The sequence below is a fragment of the Balaenoptera musculus genome, chromosome 1 (assembly GCF_009873245.2).
Source record: "Balaenoptera musculus isolate JJ_BM4_2016_0621 chromosome 1, mBalMus1.pri.v3, whole genome shotgun sequence".
Classification (NCBI taxonomy): Eukaryota; Metazoa; Chordata; class Mammalia; order Artiodactyla; family Balaenopteridae; genus Balaenoptera; species Balaenoptera musculus.
The window spans coordinates 4,007,125-4,024,445 of NC_045785.1; the positions used below are offsets into that span (position 1 = coordinate 4,007,125).

Here is a 17,321-nt window from a genome sequence, read left to right on the forward strand (position 1 = left end):
ATCACATTAACGTGACATGAATGCGGTGATAAATCCAAATTAAGTAAACCAAATGGAACCAGGTTCCATCCACGCAGATCTGCGGGTCCCCAAACGGGGGCTGAAAACCAGATGACGCTGCTACCACACATCTGCACCAGAGCGCAGTCCCTGAGTCCTCCAGCAGCTGAAGCATCCACTCCTGTCTGCCAAGGACGCAGCAATAACCCTTTTGGTAGAGAACTCAGAGGGCATGCGCCCAGCAGCTCTGAACCTCAGGACGTCACGCTGGGGCTCGGTGAGCCCCGCACACGGGAGAGTAACACCCTCCCCCCGGTCACCCAGAAAGAGGCTCGGCTCAGCGGGCGACAGGACCATCTCGAGCCCAAAGCAAGACGCCTTGTGGGGGAGCCCTCCCTACAGGGTCCCCCCACCCCCTGAACCTCCACAGTGCTCCCTGGAGCCCACACAGTGCCCTGCTCTGTGCCCAGCAGACCCTCTGGGGGTGGAGATGGTGGGCTTCCGGAAGACAGGCAGGTCCCACTGGCAGGAACTACCAATCTCTACTCATTCAAAGATCAAGAAATGCAGGAAAAGCTGGTCAAAGCTGGGGTGCAACTACGCAGTAGAAACAGCTGAGTGCAGGGAAAGACCTGGGACAGGAGATCAGGCCCTCAGTCCATCAGGTGACCGCCGGAATCCACCCTCTCTCCCGAGAGCAGCGCTGATGGTTTCCCTTTGGGGACTCACCCCCCCAGCCCTTACCCCTGTGGTCAGGGGGGCTGGCCCAACCCCACACAAGAGAGGGTGTGTGACCCAGGACGCACGCCCTGCCACACCCCCATCCCGTCACTCGGGGTGCAGGCAGGTGACCCGGCAGAGGGAGGGGCTCCATCTCAGGACCCCGACTGGACAACTGAGCCAAAGAAGTCCGTCCTGCTGGGATGCCTACGTCCGAGGATAATCGAGCAGCTCCCAGAGCCACCAGGTGGGGAAACCCTGCCCGGAAGGAAGCCACCACGGACAGCTGGAGGCTGAGCAGACAGGTGTGGGAGACAGACAGACAGACAGACACACCAGGTCTTCACCGCATCGCTCAAGGGCCAGGACGCAGCCAGGCCTCACGTCAGGGCTCTTCCATCACGCGAGCCAATCAATTCCCTCTCCGTTTCAACTATTTTGAGTTGAGTTTCTATCATGGAAGAGTCCTGAGTGACCCATTTCTCTACCCACACGTGCTGAATGCTTTGGGCAACAGAAAGATGAATCAGCGGAGTCCCCACTGGTGAGATGCTCCTCTGATCGTCTCTAATGCCGAACGAATATCCACACCAGGGGCCGGCGCCTCTTCACCTTCTGGGGTCTCGCGGGGACGCTGCGCAGCCCCTGACACTGGGCGGGGCCGCATGCCAGCTCTAGCCCCTGGGCTGGGAGGAGGGACGCGGGTCATCTCTGGGCCTTTCTCTGTGCCGTGGGGGGCGGCCGGCGATACTCAGGTGGCAACTGCCATGTGTGACCACAGTGAGCACAGCCGCCACCACCCCACATGGGCGTGGACCGAGAGCAGGAAACAAAGCTTTTTCTGTTTTAAACCAGTGAGAGTCGGGAATTCCCTGTTACCAGGGCAAACCTGGCTGACACACCCCAAGAGCAGTAGGAGAAGGAAGAAGCAGACAACAGACGATATAACATGAGGGGCAGCATCTACAAAGGCCGGGAGATGCGGAAAGGAGGCTCTGCAGGGAAGAGACACCTGAGCCGGGCTTGAAGGATGAGGGCAAGGGCCCACGTGAAAGGCCAAGAAGAGGTTAGTGTATTTTTTTTTTTAATAGAGGATATTTATTTTCCGTACTGTGCTGTCCTGTCCAATTTTCTAAAATCATTGGTTTTTTTTTTTTTTAATTTACTTATTTATTTTTGGCTGTGATGGGTCTTCGTTTCTGTGCGAGGGCTTTCTCTAGTTGTGGCAAGCGGGGGCCACTCTTCATCGCGGTGCACGGGCCTCTCACTATCGCGACCTCTCTTGTTGCGGAGCACAGGCTCCAGACGCGCAGGCTCAGTAGTTGTGGCTCACGGACCTAGTGGCTCCGTGGCATGTGGGATCTTCCCAGACCAGGGCTCGAACCCGTGTCCCCTGCATTGGCAGGCAGATTCTCAACCACTGCGCCACCAGGGAAGCCCTAGTGTATTTTTTAACGTGGAGATACTTTAAAACACTTCTACATTCTAGGTAAAAGCAAACAGAAATTGAACCCAACAATTGAGGAAATAAGAACACTAAAGATCAAAACGTATGAGAGTCCACGCTGCACCTAGAAGAAAACTGCAGAACCTTAAGTGATATTATTCCTAAACAGATAAAGGGAAAAAATGCTAAGCATGCAACTTTTTTTAAACTTTTTAAAAATTAAGAGGATGGACTTGATAAAAGCATATAAAATTAAATTTTCATTAAGTTAATTAAAATTAAAGATACAATTAGAAACAAAAACAAAGAACGGGAGAACCAATAAGTAAAACCAATAGCTAGTTCTTTGAAGAGAATGATGAAGTGAAGAAACCTTGGATAAGCCTCACCAAGAAAGGGAGAGATTCACCAAAATATTAGGAATGAGAAAGGGAACTTAATCATAGATACTTTCAAAAAGAAACAACAGGCCCAGAATGGAGTCACTTGTCACTTGTACTAAGCCAATGTCACCGAACCATGGCGTAGTACCTAACCTAACTGCAGTTTCACTATTCCCCAGAAAAGTGGTCTTAACTGGCCAGTTTGGAATTTTCTGGTTGGCACCAATGAGGTACCAGCCACGTGGACCCCTTCCATCCCCCAGAGGAAGGTGAGGTAGCCGGCTCTTTCCTTACCCCCTCCCCCTTCTGCCTATAAAGGTCTTCCTTTTTGTTCAGCTCCTCCGAGTGCCTTTCTACTTGGTAGATGGGATGCTATCTGATTCATGAATTGTTCAATAAAGCCAGTTAGAGCTTTAAAATTTACTTGGTTGAATTTTTGCTATTTAATGATACAAATTAGAAGCTTTAAATTGCATACAATTTTATCCCAACATCTCTGTAAACTAAATGAAATTGACCATTTTTCTAGAGAATATGTATCCCAAAAGGTAACACAAGATGAGATGGAAAACCTAAATAGATCAATAACCATAAACAGAAATTTAAATGGTTGTCAAAACATCCCTTCAAAAGGCACCAAGTTCCTGATGGTTTTATGGGTAAGTTTTATCAGACCTTCAAGAAACAGGCCCTGCCTTTTGTTTAAACTATTTTAAAGCACAGGAAAAGGTAGCAAACACAGAAAAAGCTTAAAATTTTAAGTGCCAACCTGACTGGATCACAGGGCGCCCAGATGTTTGGTTAAACATTATTCTGGGTGTGTCTGTGCGGGTGTTTCTGCATGAAATTCGAATTTGAAGGGGTGACTCAAGTTTTAAAGCAGTTTGCCCTTCCCGCTGTTAGTTGGGGGCGGGGGGACGGAGGCCTCACTGAATCCATTGAGGGTCTGTATAAAACAAAAAGGTGGAGGAAGGAAGAACTAGACCCCTCCTGCCTGACCACAGAGCTGGGTCATGGGTTTCCTGCCCTCGGCCCCCTGTTCTCAGGCCTTCAGACCCAGATGAAATCCACGCCACCGGCTGCCCTCGTTCTCAGACTTTTGGATTCAGACTGAATTACACCACCCGCTTTCCTGGGTTCCAGCTTGCAGATAGTAGATCACGGGACTTCTCAGCCTCCGTAATTGTGTGATCCAATTTCTCATCATATATCTCTTCCCATACTGTATGTATATCTGTTCTCTAGAGAACCCCAAGTAAACACTCATTTTACACACCTAGCATGCTCATAATACCAAAACCTGATAAAGACAACAAAAAAGAAAGGATCTATATATAAAATAGATAACTAATAAGAACCTGCTGTAGAGTACAGGGAACTCTACTCAATACTCTGTAATGGCCTATATAGGAAAAGAATCTAAAAAAAAAGAGTGGATACATGTATATGTATAACTGATTCACTTTGCTGTACACCCAAAACTAACACAACATTGTAAATCAACTATACTCCAATAAAAATTTTTTAAAACTAGAACCCACTAATATAAACAAATGCAAGTAATAATTCAATAAATAATAAGAGTGGTATCTTAAATCAATGGGGAAAACATTAAGAATTAAACGGTATTGGGATAACTGGATAGCCATCTAGAAAAATATAAATTGGATGTAAACTGATATTTTATACAAGAATAAATTCAAATGGATCAATGATTTAAATGTATATATAAGAAGGAAGCCCTAAAATTACTAGGAAAAAAACTTGAGAGAATTATTTATAACTGTGGAATGTGGAAGACCTTTCTAACTAAAATATGATCTCTTAACGCTTTAAAAGAAAAGATTGAAAAAAGATGACTATGAGGGGCTTCCCTGGTGGAGCAGTGGTTAAGAATCCGCCTGCCAATGCAGGGGACACAGGTTCGATCCCTGGTCCGGGAAGATCCCACATGCCGCGGAGCAACTAAGCCCGTGCACCACAACTACTGAGCCTGTGCTCTAGAGCCCGCGAGCCACAACTACTGAGTCCACGTGCCACAACTACTGAAGCCCGCGTGCCTAGAGCCCATGCTCCACAACAAGAGAAGCCACCGCAATGAGAAGCCCGCGCACCACAACCAAGAGTAGCCCCCGCTCGCCACAACTAGAGAAAGCCCGTGCGCAGCAACGAAGACCCAACACAGCCAAAAATAAATAAATAAATTTACAGAAAGAAAAACAGATGACTATGAAAATTTTTGTAAACTCCTGGCAAAACCACTACAAGAAAAGTCAAAAGAAAAAAGACAAACTGAGAAAATAAATTTGCAACCTTATCACAAAGGGCTCGTTTAACATAACAAGAGCTTCTATCAATTGGTAAAGACCAGCAACCCATGAGAAAATTGGGTCATCTATTTACTATTTCCCACTTTAACATTTTTTAAACATCTAAATATATTACATTTTCAAAAGACTTAATAAAATAAAAATTAAAAAATAGAGATTACTCTGGCTACTGTTTGGGTATGTTTCAATAAAGACTATTACACATTAAAAAAAAGAAAAAGAAAAAGAAAAAAAGGATCTGCAAAGTATGGCCCACTGGTCAAGTTTGGCGCACGATGTGCGCTTATAAATAAATTTTTATTGGCACACATCCATACTTGTTCATCTACACACCCTTGATGGCTTTCACTGAACACCAGCAGAGATGAGTCGCCCTGGCAGAGGTCATCTGGCCCACAAAGCCTAAAATATTTCCTATCTGGCCTTAAAGTCTGCTGACCTCTGCCACAGATGAACCCCAAATATGGAAACAGAAACATAAATCCTGAACACAAGTTAATCAAATCAAGACAGGCATAACCAAGTTCCCCACATATTATTCTCTGTCTTATTCTTTAATAGACTTTATCTTTAGAGCAGTTTTATATTCACAGCGACTTTGAACAGAAAGGACAGAGAATTCCCATATACTCCCTGCTCACATAGGCACAGCTTCCCCATTGTCAACACCCCACACCAGAGTGGGACAGTATTCTTTCTGCTACCTAAATATTTGGTGGTTTGTTCACTTACTGTCTCTTTTTAAAATGTACCTGGCACTTCACAGACTGTCAATAGGGTTTGCTGAATGGGTGAGGGGAGGGCGCACTGAGCAAACCTATCCGAATAAACACTCCCTTACTTTCTTCCAGAATGCTAATATAAAACGGTAGAAGCAGGGCCAACACTAAGCTTTCCGGCCCGGCGGGAACCCACTTCCCTAGATGGCAACACGGGCACTGGTTTGTACCCATCACGGACTTTGGGGTCAACAGTAGCCCTGTGCAAATACTGCATCTGCTCCTGACCTGGTGGTCGCCTTGTTTCCAGTGAGATTTGGGATCTGTATTTAGTTGGGCCAGTGGTTGAAAGGGGGTATGAACATGTGGCCACTGCCCACCGATGCTGCCAGCCAGCAGGACGACAAGATGAGTGCAGCTGACAGCAACTGTGAAGTGTTTGCCCCGAGCCGGGAAGCCTGCACACCCTGACAAACCTCTTCTCATCTAACCCTCTCCGCGACCTCTGAGGGCCTTTGTCCGTTTTTCTTGTCAGTTGTTTATCTCCTTCTTACTGATCGGGAGGAGCTCTTTCTATCATCTTTCTTCTTTCTAATCTTCTCATTCTTTCAATTAATTTTTAACGGTTTTATATATTGCAAGTATCTTTTAGTCTGAGGTTTGTCTTTTTTATATATATAAATTTTATTTGTTTATTTATTTATTCTTGGCTGCGTTGGGTCTTTGTTGCTGCACGCGGGCTTTTCTCTAGTTGCGGCGAGCGGGGGCTACTCTTCGTTGTGGTGCACGGGCTTCTCATTGCGGTGGCTTCTCTTGTTGCGGAGCTCGGGCTCTAGTCACGCGAGCTTTGGCAGTTGTGGTGCGTGGGCTCAGTAGTTGTGGCGCACGGGCTTAGTTGCTCTGCGGCATGTGGGATCTTCCCGGACCAGGGCTCGAACCCGTGTCCCCTGCACTGGCAGGCGGATTCTTAACCACTGCGCCACCAGGGAAGTCCAGTCCTGAGGTTTGTCTTTTGTTTATGGAGTCTTCTCTCACAGAAAAGCTTTACATGTTAACATTGTCACGTTTCTCAATCTTCTCTTTTTGGTTTGTGCTTTGTCTATCTTGTTTAAGGAAGCCTTCCTAACCTCAAGGTCATAAAAATATTCTCCAAATTTTTTTCTAAGACTCCTCGAGTTTTGCTTTTCATATGTAGGCCTTTAATCCATCCATTTTACAGCTGAGGAAACTGAGGGACAGACACATTAAGCAACTGGTCTAAGATCACCCAGTTGGCAAGTCTGGATTCACAAACAACACGCAATTGATTTCAAAGCCACTTACATGCTGCCGTGCTGTCCATTTCCTTTCAGAACCTGCCTTTTTCACTCAGCACACTGCTGTGAAGGTTCACCCATAATGATATGCAGAGCCCTATCTTGGCATTTTCACTGCTATATAGCACCCACGGTCCAAATAAATCAGCTCGTTCAGCCATCCCCCGACTGGGGCGCAGGCAGGTCGTTCCCACGCTTCAGCCACTAAACACAGGCCCCGTGTCATATGAACTAGTTCCTCTCTGCAGTGGGCATCTAGAAATGGCACTTCCCAGCTGTAGGGTATTAACTAAATACTACAAAATTGCTCTTCAAAGTGGTCGTACATCCTGCATTCCTCCCTGTGTGGTGGGAATTCCTCGCTTCCCAAATCCTCCTCAACCTACATGCTATTTAGCCGGCCAGGTTTTTCCAACACGAGGGGCATGAAGTGGTTTCTCATTTTAATTTGCATTTCTCTGATTGCTAGTGAAACTGAGCACTTTTGCATACGTTGATTGGTTATTCTGGTTTCTCCTCTGTGAATTCTCTCCTCACATCCCTTGCCCATTTTTCTGTCCTGTTATGGACCATTCCTTATTGATTCGCAACAGCTCTTTCTATCATCTTTCTTCTTCCTAATCTTCTGATTCTAAAATTGCTACAGTTCTGTTTTGTAATCCATCCAGAATTTGTGTACACAACACGAAACTGGGATCTGATTTTCCATTTTCCACCTGGACAGCCAGCCCAGTGCTGTTAACTGACTGGTCCGCCCTTACTCTTGTGGCAGACAGAATAATGCTGCCCACCGCCCCACCAAGTGCCCACGTCCTAATCCCCACAACCTGTGAATACGCTGCGTTAACGCCACCAAGGGAACCAAGGTGGCAGATGGAATTAAGGTTGCTAATCAGCTGGCCTGGAGACACGGAGATCATCCTGGATGGTGGAGGGGGCCCAGTGTAACCACAACAGTCCTTATGAGTGAAAGAGAGGCAGGAGTGATTAATCAGGGTCAAAGAGAGACGTGGAAATGCTTTTCTGAATCTGCCTCTGAAGATGGAGGACGGGGCCAAAGGTGCCGCTGGGCCCTGGGAGCCGGCAAAGGTGACGAGGCAGATCCTCTCCCACGCCCTCCACAGGGGTGCAGCCCAGAGACCTCGACTTCAGCCTGTGAGACCTTTGGACTGCTGATCTCCAGAACCGGATGTTACTAACTTCATGCTATTTTAAGCAACTAAGCTTATGATAACTTGTTATAACAACAGTAGGAAAGTAATATGCTCCTTATCTGTAATTTGTCATACATCACGCTTTTTATTTTGTCTCGTTATCTGTTGATCTATGTCTGTACCAACATCATACTGTGCTAGTTACTATAATTTTGCCGTTAAGCTTGCAAGTCAAGAAAGGGGAAGCCTCTCTTCTTCAAAACTGCCTTGGCTATTCTTGAATATGTAATTTTTTAATTTAACAAAAAGAATATATCTATACACTACCAAATGTAAAATAGATAGCTAGTGGGAAGCAGCCGCATAGCACAGGGAGATCAGCTCGGTGCTTTGTGACCACCTAGAGGGGTGGGATAGGGAGGGTGGGAAGGAGGGAGACGCAAGAGGGAAGAGATATGGGAACATATGTATATGTATAACTGATTGACTTTGTTATAAAGCAGAAACTAACACACCATTGTAAAGCAATTATACTCCAATAAAGATGTTAAAAAAAAAAAAAGAATATATCTTAAAAGAAAATAAACACAGTACACAAGGGAGATGCTTTCTAGGCTCAGGGCATGAGCCAAGACTCAAAGTCAAGAAACGACGACATGTTTAGTGAATCACACGCAGCACGAAGCAGCCAGGAAAACTTTCAAAACCACTGGACGATCAGCCCTGGGGTGGATGATTTCAGTAGCCTAGAAACCATTAACAGCAGGCAAAGCCTTCTACTTCTGACCAGATTTTCCCTCCCATCTGAAACAATTTTTTAACAGAATATATAAAACAACAGTCTTTAAGACATTGGAATTCAGGCAGGAAAGGATCTTGAGGAACTGGAAACAAAAGAAGTAAACCCTCCAATTGTCCTCACATCACAGTGTTGAGTGATTCTGCAGACTGCAGGGCAAGGAGGGGGAACCCAGAAAGTGCACAGTGGGGCCCTGATCTGAAGACCAAGCTGAGAGTCCAAGGAGGCCAAGGAAGCTGGAGTTTGCAGGGCTGAACACAGACAGGAGGGGTGCACAGAGAAGGAGCTCCAGCCACTTAAGAGGGCCCCTCTAGGATTTAGTAGATCACTGATGAGGAAACTACCCAACGATGGGCAAAGAACCACCCGAAAAATTAGAAGGACCAGTACCCAGGGCTCACCCGAGGCCAGAAAGAAGCCGTTCTCACAGACTGGTAAACCTCACAATTCAGGGACATCAGGCAGAGTAACAGAAGGGGTCTTGTCACCTAGTGAGGAATAATTAGCCCTAAACTAAATGCTGATCTGGTCCCATCTAACAAATCTTAAGGGCAAGACCCAAAATGACCAAACCGTTTCCAAAGCTCAAGAGTATTTATCAACTACAAAAATATTCAGTCCCCAAAAGGAGAAAACTCACAATATCTGGTATTCAGTAAAAAAAATTATGAATATAAAGAAGCAGGAAAATACAACCCAAATTAGGACAAAAATCAATCAATCAAAACTAATCCAGAACTGACCAAGATATTAGAATTGGCAAACAAAGATATTAAAGTAGGGACAAACTTTGTAACATTATCTCCAGAGTTTGGTAACTTGAAACTAAACCAAGTTAAAATCAGAATTCACTCACTATCTGGGTCACTATCTGGGTCATTTCAAATAGGATAAAATACTGGAACATTAACTGCTGGGCAGGTCTAAGAGGTCTACCTACCTCTGCCTCCTTTGGAGAGGAAGACTAAAGCATAAGCTTGTCAGTGGTTGTACAGGTATTTCCCATGTTCAAGAAGCAACAGGAAACACTGAACATGGAGGACAGAAAAAGACCCTGAGAGAACTTCTGGAGATGAAAACTACAGTATCTGTGATGAAAGCTACACTGGATGGGATTCATGGCAGATCAGACACTGCAGAAGAAAAGATGAGTGACCCTGAAGGTGCAGCAATAGCAATGATCTAGGACGGGACACAGAGAGAAAAGACCACAAATAGAAGTGAGGCTTGCTGCCTGATACATGCGTAATTGGGGGCCCTGAGGGAGAAGAGAGAGGAGGACAGAAGAAGGAATGATCAAAATTGTTCCAACTGTGATTTAAAAAACCCAGAGATCCAAGAAGTTCCGTGAACCCCAAGCAAAAACTCAGTTAAAGGACAATTCTGGGAAACAGAGGCAGCGGCAGACTAGGCTTTAAATCTCCTCCAAGGCCCTCATGAGAACAGACAGGGCAGCTGGGAGAGCAAACCCAAAGCCCACAGCCACACTGACAGTAGGTCAGGCCGGAGAAGCCAACAGGGTCATCCCATCCTGGTTGACAATTAGATTAGACTAGATGCTGTTTCCAGTGCTATAACTACATCAAAATTCAACACCGGAAATTTCCTTTCCAGAAAAGGTAATTATATTCTTCCCTTAACGACAGCTGTATGGGTTTCTTCTCTAAGAAAATGATCTATTCAGACATTTCTAAGGACCAGGGTAAACTGTATTATTTTAAACTGGGTTTATTACATTTCACTACTGTCCTTTTGAGTTACTTAATCAAAAAATCACAAAATATACATATTTTTATAATCTAGGATACTATCTTTCTTTCATACTTATATTTCTTAGAGGTTGGTACTTGTTTTATTTTTAGAACGTAACTACGAACATATGTCAAAGAAGGGAAGATACTAGATTTAAAGAAGGGAACAGGTTAGAAATAAATTTGACTCTGTTTAATATTTTTAACTATATATTCTATGCTGTCAATGCATTCAACTTTATCAGATAAAATTGGAAATTTATTCTAAACTGACTCTGATGGAAAACACATGCCTACCACCCACCACTGCAAGGGATTCTAGCAGATATTCTGGCAATTCCTCAAGTATAAGTGGTACTATACATTCCAGTACCACTTATATAAGATGAGATTATTAATGTACACACTGGTGGTAAACAGCAATCCTGAGAACAGTCTGGTAAGTACAATATTCAAAACTACAAAGAACAAAACAATTAAAACCATCACATGTACTGCCTTTCGGGGAAGAAGGAAAATACTTAATAATGTGCTTTGTCCCAAAGCAATCAACTATTAAGTTTTGGTACCTGAATATTTTTAAATATCTCGGAAAATCCTGGAAGGTCACAAAGATGGAGGCCAGCACATCAAGTTCTAGGCCAGAGAAACAAGTGTGCTGCTTCCACCAACTGTAAGATTAAATTCAGCAAGACCGGGACTTCCCTAGTGGTCCAGTGGTTAAGACTCCGTGCTCCCAATGCAGGGGGCCTGGGATCGATCCCTGGTCAGGGAACTAGATCCCACACGCATGCCGCAACTAAAAGTTCTCATGCCACAACTAAGGAGCCCGAGAGCCGCAACTAAGGAGCCCACCTGCCGCAACTAAGACCCAGCACAACCAAATAAATATTTTTAAAATAAACCAGTAAATTCAACAAGACCAGTTTCCAAAAACTAGAATCTCAACTCATAAAAAACCACTCCCAAATGACAGACTCACTGGTGCCTTTGCACCAGCACCCAGGACCTGCTGCCCAAGAGACACTGCCCAGCCCTCCATGGACGCCCAGCAGTGCCCATCAGAGGAAATCCATCTGGATGGAGGATGGTTGGACACTAAGCTCCCCTCTACAGCTTACACTTTTGTTCATTCCCTACCTTTCTGACTTTCTAAGAGTCTAACTGCCCATGATCTAGAACATTCTTTCAGCCAGTGAGATCCCTAGAAGCCGAGAGCCAAGGGCTCAATGCTCTTTCAACTCTCCTCCTAACCTCCTCCTCTTCCCGCCACAGGTGGGCTTCCCCCCCAGGACACTAGCTGCCTGTCCTTGGGAATAAACTAAGAGGCCCTGAACACAAGGCACCAGCCTCAGCAGAGGGTGCTGGTGTAGCCAATGCAACACTGACGGCCGTGGCCACACGTGCGGACGCCACCACCCACAGGAAGGACACCACTCTGCTGACAGCCCTCGATCCCTTTCTTAAAGCCACGCCCTGAGGTCACGGCCTCCCCACTCTCAGACTGTGCTCCAAGGGAGTAGAAAGCACTTTTTAAAAACAGCAAACTCATGGCTACATTAACAGTGCAAAATAAAGCTGGCAGTCCTTGGCTTTCAGCCAGCCTCTGATTCTTGAGCCCTGTATCTGCAGGGCACCCACATGATGTGTCCCTTTAAGGGTCACCAACAGACCTCCCCAGGCCCTCGGTGAGGGAGCTGCAAGCAAGAGAGCTGACTCGTGGCTGAAGCACAAAGCGCTGGGCCACGCTTCATCACTGCCCAGTTCTACACCTCTGTATTCAGCAAAAACTCAACCAACTGATTCAAATTAAAGCAATCTGCAGTAAGTATCTGATAAATGTTGCTGTACTGGGCACAGATGGAGCTGTGCCATGAGCTGGAAGACTCAGCTCTCTACACACACTTACTTGAAGGGGAGGTGGGTGGCTTCCTGGAAGGCCGCTGCTCTGCCTTGGGGCGAATGGCGTGCTCCACGGGTGTGTCCGGGTGTCCTTCAGGGCTCAGTGAGTACTGGAACTGGACTGTCCCCGACTCCACCTGCTTCACCTACAATCGACCACAACAAGAGCGGTGACGGCCACGCTCCCTTCATCAGCACCCTTCAGTTAGAACAACTCAACCAGGAACAATTCGCCCGGACCTAAGACGACCAATGAGAATCAGAACCCCAGTAGACCACCATCACAAGAACACCCTCACCAAGCAGAAATCACAACATTCCTGCTCCAGTTTCGAATGCATTTTTTAATTAACCTATGTTATGCTGACTGTTTCCCTTTTGGTGTATAGTTCTTTGAGTTTTAACACATGTAACCACCACCACAGTCAGGGTACAGAACAGCCCCACCACCCAAAACATTCCCTCACTGCCTCCTTGTACACCGTCCTGCCAACACCCAACCCCGCAATCTACCCCTCTCTTCTGTCATATAAATGGGATCACATGCTATGCAACCTTTGAGACTGCCTTCTTTCACTCCCTGCGATACTGATGAGACTCTCCCGGGCCAAAGTGTGTACCCACAGCCCGTTCCTTTTTGTTGCCGAGCAGTTTTCTATTGTATGATGCACCCCAGTGTACTTATCCATTCACCCATTTAGGAACATTCGGGCTGTTTCCAGCTTGAGTGGTTATAAATAGAGCTGCTAGGAACACTGGTATACATACTTCTGTGTGACATAAGTTTTCATTCCCATAAGGTTCACTTCTCTACGAGTAGGATTGCTGGGTCATATGGTATGTGTATATTTAATTTTACAGGAAACTGCTAAACTGTGACTTGCTTCTGGACTCTATTCTGTTCCATTCATCTATGTGTCAATGCCTTTACCAACAGCACTTTATCGTGATTACCGTAGCTTTAATGAAAGTCTTGAAATTGCGTAGTATGAATCCTCCAGCTTTATCGTTCTTTTCAAAATTGTTTTGACTCTTTCTAATTCCCTTGCTTTTCTGTATAAACTTTAGAATCAGCTTGTCTATATATACAAAAAAATCATGTAAGGACTTTGATTGAAATTGCATTAGACCTATAGGTCAATTTGGGCAGAATTTATATCTTTACTATGTTGAAACAGTCTTCCAATCCATAAAGATGTCTCTCCATTTATTTAGGTCTTCTTTGACTCAGCCTTTGTAAATAATGCTGTTTTTTAGATTTTGCTTTCCAGCTGTCGTTAGTGTAAAGACATGTGATTGATTTTTCTATCTTGACCTCCTGTAGTATCCTGAAATCTCCCTAAACTTGTATATTCTAGGAGCTTTTGGTAAATCCCTTGAGATTTTCCGCACAGAAAATCATGTTGTCTGCAAATAAGATTTGTTCCTTCCTTTCCAATCTGTATGGTTTTTAAATTTTGTTTTCTTGCTTTATTGCACTGGCTAGAACTTCCAGTACAATGTTGAATAAGATGTTGAATACTATGTGTGGGCATCCTTCACTTGCTCCTGATCTACGGGGAAAAGAATTCAATCTTTCACCATTAAGTGTGATGCTAACTAAAGGATTTTTGTAGACACTCTTATCAAACTGAGGAAGTTCCTCTTTATTCCCATTTGCTCAGTTTTTGTTGTAAACGGACGTTGAATTTTGTCAAATGCCTCTTCTGCATCAATTGTTATGACCATACGTTTTTCCTTCTTTAGGCTGTGACTCTGGTGAATTACATATTTTTGACTTTCAAATAGAAAATAGCCTTGCATTCCTGAGATAACCCCCAACTTGGTCATGGTGTATTATTCTTTTTCCATATTGTTGGATCCAATTTGCTAATATTTTGTTGAGTATTTTGCATCTAAGTTCATGAGGCTTATGTATCCATAGTTTTCTTTTCTTGTACTGCCTTTTTCTGGTTTTGATATCAGAGTAATGCAGGCCTTGTTACATGAACTGGGAATTGCTCCTATCTATTCTACTTTCTGGAAGAGAATGTATAAAATTGGTGTTATTTTTCCTCAAAGGAAAAAATGTTTAGGACAATTTACAGTGAATAGGCCTGGATAGTTCTTTTTCAAAAGTTTTTTAACCATGAACTCATTTTCTATAAAGTTATAGGACTACTCAGATTATCTAGTTCATCTTGGGTAAGTTTTGATAGTTTGTTGTTTAAGACAAACTGATCCATCTCATCTAAATTTTCAAGCTTATGGGCATAGAGTTGTTCACAGTATTCCCCTAATATCCTTTTCATACCTGTGTGGTCTGTAGTGGTATCCCTTCTTTCATTCCTATTATTAGTAATTTGTGTCCTCTCTTTTCTTTACTCTTTCAGTCTTGTTAAAGGTTTGTCAATTTTATTGAGCTTTTCAAAGAATTAGTTTTTTATTTCACTGGCTTTCTCTAGTTTTTCCTCTACTGTTTTTCTGTTTTCAGTTTTATTAGTTTCTGCTCTTATCTTTATTACTGACTTTCTTCTGCCTTGCTTTAGGTTTATTGTCCTCTTCTTTTTCTAGTTTCTAAAAGTGGAAGATTAGATTATTGATTTGAGCCTTTTCTCTGTTATTATATAAGCACTTAACGCTATAAGTTTCCATGTAAGCACACTTTAGCTGCACCCTACAAATTCTGATATGTTGTATTTTCATTTTTGTTCAGTTCAAAATATCTTCTATATTTTCTTGAGGCTTCCTCTCTGACTTATGGATTTAGAAGTGTATCAATTTCCAAGTGTTTCTAATTTTTTATGTTATCTTTGTTATTGGTTTCTAGTTTAATTCCATTATGATCGCAGCATATACCTTGTGTAATTTCAGTTCTTTTAAAGTTAAAGCTTGTTTTATGATCCAGGATATGGTCTATCTTGGTGAATGTTCCATGTGCACTTGAAAAGAATGTGTATCCTGCTGTTGTTGGGTGGAGCATTCCATAAAGGTCATTTAGATCCAGATGCTTAATGATATTGTTCAGTTCTATATGTTGGTGATTTTCTATCTACAGGTTTATAGTTTACTCCAAGAGGAGTGTTGAAATCTCCAACTACAACTGTTAATTTTTCTATTTCTTCTTTCTGCGCTATTAGTTTTTTGCATTTTGAAGCTCTATGTTAGATGCACACACTTTTAGTATTGTATGTCTTCTTGGTGAATTGACTCTTTTATGATATGTAATATCCCTCTTAATTTCTAGCAATTTCTTTTGCTCCAAAGTCTACTTTGTCTGGTATTAATATAGCTACTCCAGTTATCTTTTGAATAGTGTTTGCACAGAACGGTTTTCCATCCTCTTACTTTTGACCTACTACATCACTGTATTTGAAGTGAGTTCCTGGTCAACAGCATACAGTTGGACCTTGAGTTTTTATGCCACCTGACAACTTCCGTCTTGACGTTGGTGTGTTCAGACTATTTATATGTCATGTAATTATTGGTGTGCCTGGATTCAGAACTATCATTTTATTACGATTTGTTCCCTCTGTTTTTCATTCCTGTTTCCCTTTTCTTGCCTTATTTTGAATTATTCCATTTTATCTATCTATTGGGTTTCTCACTGTCTCTTTGTATCTTATTTTTAGTGACTGCTCTGGGGTTTACAATGTAAATATTTAACTTTTCACAATCTACTCAAAATCTGTATTTTATTACCGCAAGTGGAATGTAGAAACCTTATCACCCTACAGGTCTCTTTACCCGCCCCCTTTGTATTATAGCTGTCTTACCTATTATACCTACATACCTTAAAAATCCTATCAGACACTGCTATACTTTTTGCTTCAACCATCAAACATATTTTAAAGAACTCAAAAGGAGGAGAATACTATATTATAGTTATCATTTTTGATGTTCTTCCTTCATTCCTGATGTACCAAGTTTTCATCTGGTATCATTTCTCTTCTGTCTGAAGAAATTCCTTTAGCAATTCTCTTAGAGCATGTCTCCTGCCAATGAATTCTCTTAGTTTTAGTTCATCTGAGAATGTCTTTATTTCACCTTCATTCCTACAGGACTTTTGCTGGAATAGAATGCTGAGTTCTGGGGTCTTTCTGTTACTGCTTTTAAAATGTTGCTCCATTTCCTTCTGGCCCTCATGATTTCTGCTAAGGAACCCACAGATATTCAAGTTATTGTCTCTGTGTAAGTAATGCATCACTTTTCTATGGCTGTTTTCAAGACTTTGTCTTTATTTTTTAGCAGTTTGATTATGATGTGTCTGGTTGTGGATTTCTTTGCATTTATCTCTGGGTTCACTGAACCTCTTCAATCTGTAGGTTTAAGTCTTTTGCCAAATTAGAGGAGTTTTCAGCCACTGTGTCTTCAAATGTTTTTTCTGCACAGAACCCTTTCTCTTCTACTGGGACTCTGATGACACAGGTGTCAGCCTTTGTGGTCCTGCCCCACACGTCCCTGAGGCTTCGTCCACTGTCTTCCAATCACTTTTCTCTCTGTGGTTCAGACTGGATAAATTCTATTGATTTACCTTCAAGTTCACTGTCTTTTTCTTCTGTCACCTCCATTCTGCTATTGAGTCCACCTAGCGAATACTTTACTTTGGCAATTTTATTTTTCAGTTCTAAAATTTCCATTTGCTTCTTCTTTATCTTCCATCTCTTTGCTGAGACTTTCTATCTTTCCCTTTGTTTCAAAAGTGTTTGCTCCAATTTACTGGAGCATTTTTATAATGCCTGCTTTAAAGGCTTTGTCTGATAATTCCAACATTTGTGTCACCTCAGTATTGCTGTCTGCTGAATGTCTTTCCCTTACGAG

The 17,321-nt window shown here is 43.2% G+C and overlaps 1 protein-coding gene across 9 annotated transcripts in view; it reads right to left on the reverse strand.

Annotated features, from left to right (window-relative positions):
* NPHP4 (nephrocystin 4) overlaps window positions 1-17,321 on the reverse strand; it is a 141,709-nt gene that overhangs the window by 48,203 nt on the left and 76,185 nt on the right. For all 9 annotated transcript variants that reach the window (XM_036826308.1, XM_036826316.1, XM_036826344.1 and 6 more), the window contains one exon: window positions 12,529-12,667. In XM_036826308.1, coding sequence (XP_036682203.1) covers window positions 12,529-12,667 — 139 coding nt within the window. The remainder of the gene's footprint in view (window positions 1-12,528; window positions 12,668-17,321) is intronic.